The sequence below is a fragment of the Sinocyclocheilus rhinocerous genome, unplaced genomic scaffold (genome assembly GCF_001515625.1).
Source record: "Sinocyclocheilus rhinocerous isolate Xijiao unplaced genomic scaffold, SAMN03320098_v1.1 scaffold1386, whole genome shotgun sequence".
Taxonomy (NCBI): Eukaryota; Metazoa; Chordata; class Actinopteri; order Cypriniformes; family Cyprinidae; genus Sinocyclocheilus; species Sinocyclocheilus rhinocerous.
In genome coordinates this window covers 754271-762792 of record NW_015660628.1, presented here as the reverse complement: position 1 = coordinate 762792, position 8522 = coordinate 754271, and the positions used below count along the sequence as shown (strand labels likewise).

Below are 8522 nucleotides of genomic sequence, written 5' to 3'. Positions count from 1 at the left end.
CTTTCCATTGCACAAAATGTTCTTTACAGTGGAAAATGTCTTTTCACTAAGGAAAAATGGTTCTTTTAAGAACTGTTCACCGAAAGGTTCTCTGGGGAACCCAGAATGGTTCTTCTATAGTAGGGGCGTCCAAAACTTCCTGGAGGGCCACTGTTCTACAGGATTTTAGCTCCAACCCTAATTAAACACACCTGAACCAAAGTAATCAAGGTCTTCAGACTCACTAGAAACATCCAGGCAAGTGTGTTGGAGCTAGTTGGAGCTAAACTCAGCAAGATATTGGCCCTCAAGGAGCAGAACTGGACACCCAAGTCCAATGGCATTGCTGTGAAACTTTGGAATTTTTATGTTTTAGAGCGTACTTAAATAAATATCTAATTTCAATAAATTAATGATGTTAGTACATCTGATTATGTGCCATCCCATATGAGAGACTTTAAAATACCTGTGGAGGAGAAAAAAAAGTTCCTGGACAACTGGCGAGGTCTTTGTGGATGGATGGGTTGCGTTGACCTTTCCCCAATGGTTTTTATGCCATATTTTATGTGACATAATGTCAGTTCAGTGGCTTATATTGTTTCTCGTCCCATTTTTGACCACCAGAGGGTCAAGGAAAGACATTTAAGGTGCTGGTAGAAGAACCAGGCTCTACAGAGTATGGAGACCTGGACGTTAGACCACAGTGTTCCTCTGCCGGTATGGAGGAGGAGGCAGGACTGTTCCTGGCTTCATACCAGACAGATATTCAGGGTTTTCAGCCACGGCAGGCTGTATGTGGCCATTCTGCTTGTAAAGGAACTTGTTATTGCAGATCACCGAAGAGTCTTGGGGGTTTTGAGGGGTAACCTTGGGCGGAAGGCTTTGCTGCCAATACTCAGGATTGTCAAAGCTATTCTTGTACATCTTGTCCACTAATGCGGTCCCAATCTGGGTGCCCGGTTGCACCGGATGACCCGGTAGGCCCATTGTGCCACCTTTACCAGACTTTGCCAAGTGAAACTGTTGGGGCGAACGATTTGATTTGTTTGCGTGCCCCGGTTGGACTTGATGGCTCACTAGACAGATCTGGCCTGCTGGTGCTGGCGGGACAGATTTGCTGCCATGATCATGAACCAACTGAACTGAATGGGCATGTTGATCATTTTGGCTCATCGGTCCAGGGTGTACTGGCTGAACTGGTGGTATGGCGAAATGAACGTGCGGTCCGTGGCTGTGATGATGGGGTTTTCCCAATTGTGTGATGTGGGGAACATGGGTGCTTTGGGTGTGGGCTGCTGTGGTCACCTGCAATGGGATGGACCCATTTTTCCTTAACATCTCCTGGTTCATGCCGCTGGGGTTGTTGAATGTGTTGAGGTAAAGAGGCTCGTTGATATACTCGTCTTCACAATTGGGCTTCCCATCAGGGGTGCTGTGGTAACCCAGGTTGTCTAGCGCATGAATGTCTTTATTTTTACGCCTTGTTACAAAAGGATTCTCCTCAACAGGGTTCAGATGATCTGCAAAGAAGATAGACAATGACATGGATAAAACATTGTAGTTATACTTTACTCACCCTAATGTCATATTATGACTTTTTACTGTAGTTTCTTTCTTTGGTGAAACATAAGGCAGCAAATGTGTAATGATGTCTTGGCCACTTTTCTTAAATATAATGAAAGTGATTGAGGACCTGGGCTATCCAGCTCCAAAAAACAAAAAAGCACTCTAAACCCATAAAAATCATAAAAAACTATTAAGAATCATAAACATGGTTTATACAACTTAAGCGCTGCACATCTTCTGAACAGGTTCGTTCTTTGATACAATTAAAGTAGTAGAAAGGAGATTAGTAGTAAGGCATAGACAGTAACAAACAAACAAACAAACAAACAAAAAAAAAAGAAAGAAAAAACTGAACAATTAGGAAAAAAATAATTGCTTCATTAAAAATACTTAACATAAAAAATTATATATATATATATATAAGCAAAAACATTTTACAGCATATTTTCAAAAAGTAAATATTAATAGACAACTAAATTAATACTAAAAACTTTGGTCCCTATTCATCGTAATTGCATAAAAAATTACCGGTACATTCTTCAAAATGTCTTGTTCTAAATTTCACAGATAAAAAAAAGTCAAACAGGTTTGGAACGACACAAGGGTGAGTAAACGATCTAATAATAACGGTCCTATTCACAAATTCTATAAGAAATATTTGAGAACATACTTGTGGAGATCTTGTCCTTCATAGGGGACATATAACCATCCTCATCTGTATCTTCCCTCTGTCCTTTCTCTCCCAGTAGGACAGTTGGGTCTGCACTGTAACGTTGTCCACTGCTGTCCTCTACTGAGTGAGCTGTGGGCTGTTTCTTTAAGCTTCCATTGCAGTGTTGCTCATCTGCTGGGTCCAGACCTGATCTTTGTATACCTGCCGGGACAGAGGGGCCACTTCCTGTAGCAACTGCCTCATGAGGTCGGGATCCTATCACCTCTTCAGGGCACAAACTTCCATCATGATACGCAAACTGGTTCTGATCACAGGAGGAACAAAAAATTAACTTAAGGTAAAATAAGTTAAAATATGCTTTAGAGATGTCCATAGGAAAAACATTCAGAACAAACACAATATATATACACTGGGGTCCAAAAGTGTGAGACCACTAGTGAAAACATCCTAACATTTTTTTTTTGCTTTTCATAATTCTCAATGTGGTCTTTTGGACACCATTGTATTGATCATACTGTATATGTGAGATTTTTAACACTTTCTAAGCTATATCAAAGCTCAAGTTTAAAGTGGTACGTTATTGTATGAAGCAGGAAGTGAATGTAATTTTGCCTGTTCTTTTCCTTACTCAGGTGAAATGAAAGGCTGTGACCAACTTGGCAATGGAGAGAGTCTTTTCAAACAGTAATAATAAAAGCAAGGTGCAGAGGTACTGCTCCATATAGTGTTCAATGACAATTTGACCTCGGTTTGACCAAGTTTTTTTTTTTTCTTGGAAAGAAATTAATACTTTTATGCAGCACGGATGCATTAAATTGATCAAAAGTAAAAGCAAATATTTTTTTACATTGTTACAAAATATTTCAATTTCAAATAAATGCTGTTTGTTTGAACCATGATAACAATTTATAAGATATTTCACACTGTATTTTTCAGAATTTGGAGTAATCTATAGCCTAGTAGTTAGTGCATATGCTTCAATACAATAAAGAGACAGTTCAACCAAAATTAAAAATTGTCACAAAATATTTTAAAGAATGTTGTGGTTCAAAACATTACATTTTCCAAAATGTGTTCCACAGAAGAAAGAATGTCATATAGGTTTGAAACAACTTGTAAATTATGACACAATTTTCATTTTTGAGTGAAACGTTCATATTCGCGCGATTTTTTGCGCAGCTCGTCAGTGAACAACGGCTCTGTGTAGTTAATGCTGCTCAATGTGAAAGCACACACGTGATGGAGATTTACCGCTGATTACAGAACCGGCTTTCTGACAAGATGCGCGTTAAATATCGCATGCGATTTATCGTGCAGCCCTACCTTTAAGCCAAGGTGTTTATGCAGGAAACATATACATATATACATATACAAACAAACAAACAAACAGACTAACAAATAGGCAACCTTACAACAGTTTGAGGGACTTCTTTGTGTTTTTAACAAAAGAGCACTAAAAGGTAAAAGGCACTAAAATGGTAATACCCATGAAACTCACAAGAGAGAAGTCAGGTGCGTTTTGGCATAGGAGTTGAGGAAAAACGGCCTGTCTCTGCCCTCTCTCCTCTTCCTCAAAGACGTTACCATACATGAAGCCATTCATCATGGTGGAGTGGGCGTGCACGTCGATGTAGAACTCCAAACTCACTTTCTGTAAATCAGATGGAGAGAGACACAATGATTGAGAGAGATCAGACAGACAAGTGGAAAGATAAACAGGCAGAACACATACTGTGAACAATATTTAAAAGAAATAAATAAATCACCACATTATCAACAAAAGAGAAAAAAAAATCTTTATAAAAAATGTTTAAAATGTTTTAAGGATTGTTCAATATGTACATTCATATTCATAATATACTGTATATATTACAGCTCAAAAGTTTGGGGTCAGAAAGGTTTTTTAAGAAATGTGTATTTTTAATCAGCAAGGATGCTTTTAATTGATAAAAAATGACAGACAGTAAAGACATTTATAATATTACAAAAGATTTCTATTGTAAACATGAAAGAATCGTAAAAAAAAAAAAAAAAAAAGATTTCTGAATGATAATGTGACTGGAGTAATGATGCTGAAAATTCAGCTTTGCATCGTAGGATTAAATTAAATTTTAAAATATATTAAAATAGATATATGTCGTTGTTTTAGTAGTTGTTTTAAATTATAATAATATTTCACAATATTGCTGTTTTACTGTATGTTTTGATCAAATAAATACAGCCTTGGCAAGCATAAGAGACTTCTTCCAAAACTTTAAAAACAAAAATCTTTCTGACCTCAAACATTTGAATGGGAGTATAAATGTAAAGCATTCATCATCATATAGGTGAATGAATGAACAAATAAACCAAAACTATTAATAAACAAATACAGTAGATCAAAAGGTTTGAAACCATGCTGATAAACTGGGATTGAAAATCTAGCATTACTGTAAAACCTGGAAACAATGGTTATGTTAAAAAAAAATTAAATTTTTTATGTAATTATGTCCATAAATGTACTAGGAATAAAAACACATGATGTCTTAAGGAAAGGGCAGAAAACTTGCAAAACAAAATAAAACAATTAAAAGAGACTAAAACAAAACAACTTCTACACATCAGTCTGAACACAAGCTCCATACTTAATCACAAAACAACTCAGGAAAATATCAAAACCTCTTCTGAATCCCAACCTAACAGAACATTAAACACTAACAAGTCCCCTCCTGCGCTCATCTTTCTCAAAAACATCAACAATAACACTTTTCCTCTCCCCATCCAGTCGCATACAAAACATTCTGGGAACTGAAAATCCACTTCCTGAACAAACAAACAAACAGACAAAAAAAAAAGAAAGAAAAAACTGAACAATTAGGAAAAAAATAATTGCTTCATTAAAAATACTTAACATAAAAAATTATATATATATATATATAAGCAAAAACATTTTACAGCATATTTTCAAAAAGTAAATATTAATAGACAACTAAATTAATACTAAAAACTTTGGTCCCTATTCATCGTAATTGCATAAAAAATTACCGGTACATTCTTCAAAATGTCTTGTTCTAAATTTCACAGATAAAAAAAAGTCAAACAGGTTTGGAACGACACAAGGGTGAGTAAACGATCTAATAATAACGGTCCTATTCACAAATTCTATAAGAAATATTTGAGAACATACTTGTGGAGATCTTGTCCTTCATAGGGGACATATAACCATCCTCATCTGTATCTTCCCTCTGTCCTTTCTCTCCCAGTAGGACAGTTGGGTCTGCACTGTAACGTTGTCCACTGCTGTCCTCTACTGAGTGAGCTGTGGGCTGTTTCTTTAAGCTTCCATTGCAGTGTTGCTCATCTGCTGGGTCCAGACCTGATCTTTGTATACCTGCCGGGACAGAGGGGCCACTTCCTGTAGCAACTGCCTCATGAGGTCGGGATCCTATCACCTCTTCAGGGCACAAACTTCCATCATGATACGCAAACTGGTTCTGATCACAGTAGGAACAAAAAATTAACTTAAGGTAAAATAAGTTAAAATATGCTTTAGAGATGTCCATAGGAAAAACATTCAGAACAAACACAATATATATACACTGGGGTCCAAAAGTGTGAGACCACTAGTGAAAACATCCTAACATTTTTTTTTGTTTTTTTTGCTTTTCATAATTCTCAATGTGGTCTTTTGGACACCATTGTATTGATCATACTGTATATGTGAGATTTTTAACACTTTCTAAGCTATATCAAAGCTCAAGTTTAAAGTGGTACGTTATTGTATGAAGCAGGAAGTGAATGTAATTTTGCCTGTTCTTTTCCTTACTCAGGTGAAATGAAAGGCTGTGACCAACTTGGCAATGGAGAGAGTCTTTCCAAACAGTAATAATAAAAGCAAGGTGCAGAGGTACTGCTCCATATAGTGTTCAGTGACAATTCGACCTCGGTTTGACCAAGTATTTTTTTTCTAGGAAATAAATTAATACTTTTATTCAGCACGGATGCATTAAATTGATCAAAAGTAAAAGCAATTTTTCATATTTTTTACATTATTACAAAATATTTCAATCTCAAATAAATGCTGTTTGTTTGAACCATGAAAGAATCCTAAAAAAAAAAAAAAAAATTCTGAATGATAATGTGACACTGAGTAATGATGCTGAAAATTCAGCTTTGCATCATAGGATTAAATTAAATGTTAAAATATATTAAAATAGATATACAGTATGTAGTTGTTTTAAATTATAATAATATTTCACAATATTACTGTTTTACTGTATGTTTTTATCAAATAAATACAGCCTTGGCAAGCATAAGAGACATCTTCCAAAACTTTAAAAACAAAAATCTTTCTGACCTCAAACTTTTGAATGGGAGTATAAATGTAAAGCATTCATCATCATACAGGTGAATGAATGAACAAATAAACCAAAAATATTAATAAACAAATACAGTAGATCAAAAGGTTTGAAACCGTGCTGATAAACTGGGATTGGAAATCTAGCATTAGTGTAAAACCTGGAAACAATGGTTATGTTAAAGAATAATTACAATTTGTATGTAATTATGTCCATAAATGTACTAGGAATAAAAACACATGATGTCTTAAGGGACGGGCAGAAAACTTGCAAAACAAAATAAAACAATGAAATAAAATCAAATTAATAAAATTAAAAACATTTTATTGTTTGTATTTTTATTCCTGCTGTGAAATGACATAAACTGTGGTACCATGGTGCTTACTTGATTTGAATCTACATGTGGGTGGGGCATATGGGAAGTGGGAGGAGCATTTAAGGAATGAGGAACCAAGTACTCCTCAGCATCCATCAGGTCATCCAGCTCCTCCTCATCTAGAAGACTCTGGAAGAACTTACTGTGGTTGGGGCTGGGCAGCTTCATGCGATCGTCCCCCTGAGATGACATTTAGTATAATCCACTGAACTCCAGGAACGTTTAAAAATTTCAAGCAGAGAGAAGTTAAGCAATCCCCACCTGTATGACGAGGTATCTCTGAGGGTCTCGTGCCATGCGGCTGAACTCTGCAGCGAGTTCTTTAAACCGAGGCCGACTATCAGCATCAATCATCCAGCCTGGAGGTGAAGACAGGCCAACAGTAAATCAGAAATATACAACAAAATTCAACTTTGCAAGTAAAATCTTCCTGATTGTATGTCAGTGTAGTTTTATTGTGCTTACATTTTCATATAATAAATAAATACTCTATATATGCATTTTATATATTTGCATATATTGAGTTTGGAATTTGCTTGATCCTAATTTCTTAATTCCATTTAATTTACCCTCCAATCGGACACATTACACACACGGAAAGCAATAAACGTGGATTTCATGTAAGAATATTTAACTCTCTGAGGTGTTGTAATTGTTATGTTGAATCAAATCATAAACGGCGGCTTCCAGTCAAATCTGATTATGACGAACAGATCTAATATTCATCTCTTTTCACTTCTTTGTGGAATTGACTGTGCCAAAACAAATAGAGTGCGAGTGCATAAAGAGAGCTGGATATAAAAGTGACAGCAAATACAAGACGAACGAACCAGATTTGGCTATCGCTTTTTACATTTTACTTCATTAGCAAAATGGCAAAGCATAATTGTAATAAAAGTGAAGTACGTCATTTCTGTGCCACCAAATGGAGTTGAAAAATAACAACAGGTTTCTGAAACACTTCCTCTACCATTGGTCGATAAAAAGGAAAGCATATAATGTATGAACAGATTAGAAAGTCTCAGAATATGACTCACATTTGACCATCACCATGTAGACGTCTATGGTGCAGATGGGCGGCTGGGGCAAACGCTCGCCCTTCTCCAAGATGTCTGGAATCTCACGTGTGGGAATCCCATCGTAGGGCTTTCCTCCAAACGTCATCAGCTCCCAGATAGTCACCCCTGAATGAATGTGAAACATAGTCCACTGTTAGCGAGCAAGATGGTAATGAAACTACAGGAGGTGTATGTGAAACTTATAGAGAACGTGTTGTCTTCACCTACATTTAACTTTCATTACCTTGTAGAAAACAGTATCCCAATTTTGTGTTTTTTTTAGCAGCTCTTTGCAGTTTTATACTCCCAACTATGCTAATTTGCATTTAATCCTTAATTTTGCTTATAGAATTCTTTGAGAACACAAAAAATTAAAATAAACTGTGCGGCGCTGATAGACGCCCATATGTAGCGCCGTTGCGCTTCTGGTGTCCCGAGTTCGAGTCCCAGTTTGCGGACCTTAGCTGATCCCATCCACCCTCTCTCTCTCTCACTTCGCTTTCTGTCTAACTACGGTCCTATCCAAATAAACG

The 8522-nt window shown here is 36.3% G+C and overlaps 1 protein-coding gene across 1 annotated transcript in view; it reads right to left on the bottom strand.

Moving 5' to 3' along the window:
* Positions 1-233: 233 nt before the first annotated feature.
* The window catches only part of LOC107725380 (receptor tyrosine-protein kinase erbB-4), a 206917-nt gene continuing 198628 nt past the window's right edge, over positions 234-8522 (bottom strand). The window contains 5 exon segments of the mRNA XM_074560124.1: positions 234-1499; positions 5385-5691; positions 6941-7111; positions 7193-7290; positions 7969-8115. Of these exon segments, the coding sequence (XP_074416225.1) occupies positions 673-1499; positions 5385-5691; positions 6941-7111; positions 7193-7290; positions 7969-8115 (1550 nt within the window). The 3' untranslated portion in view covers positions 234-672.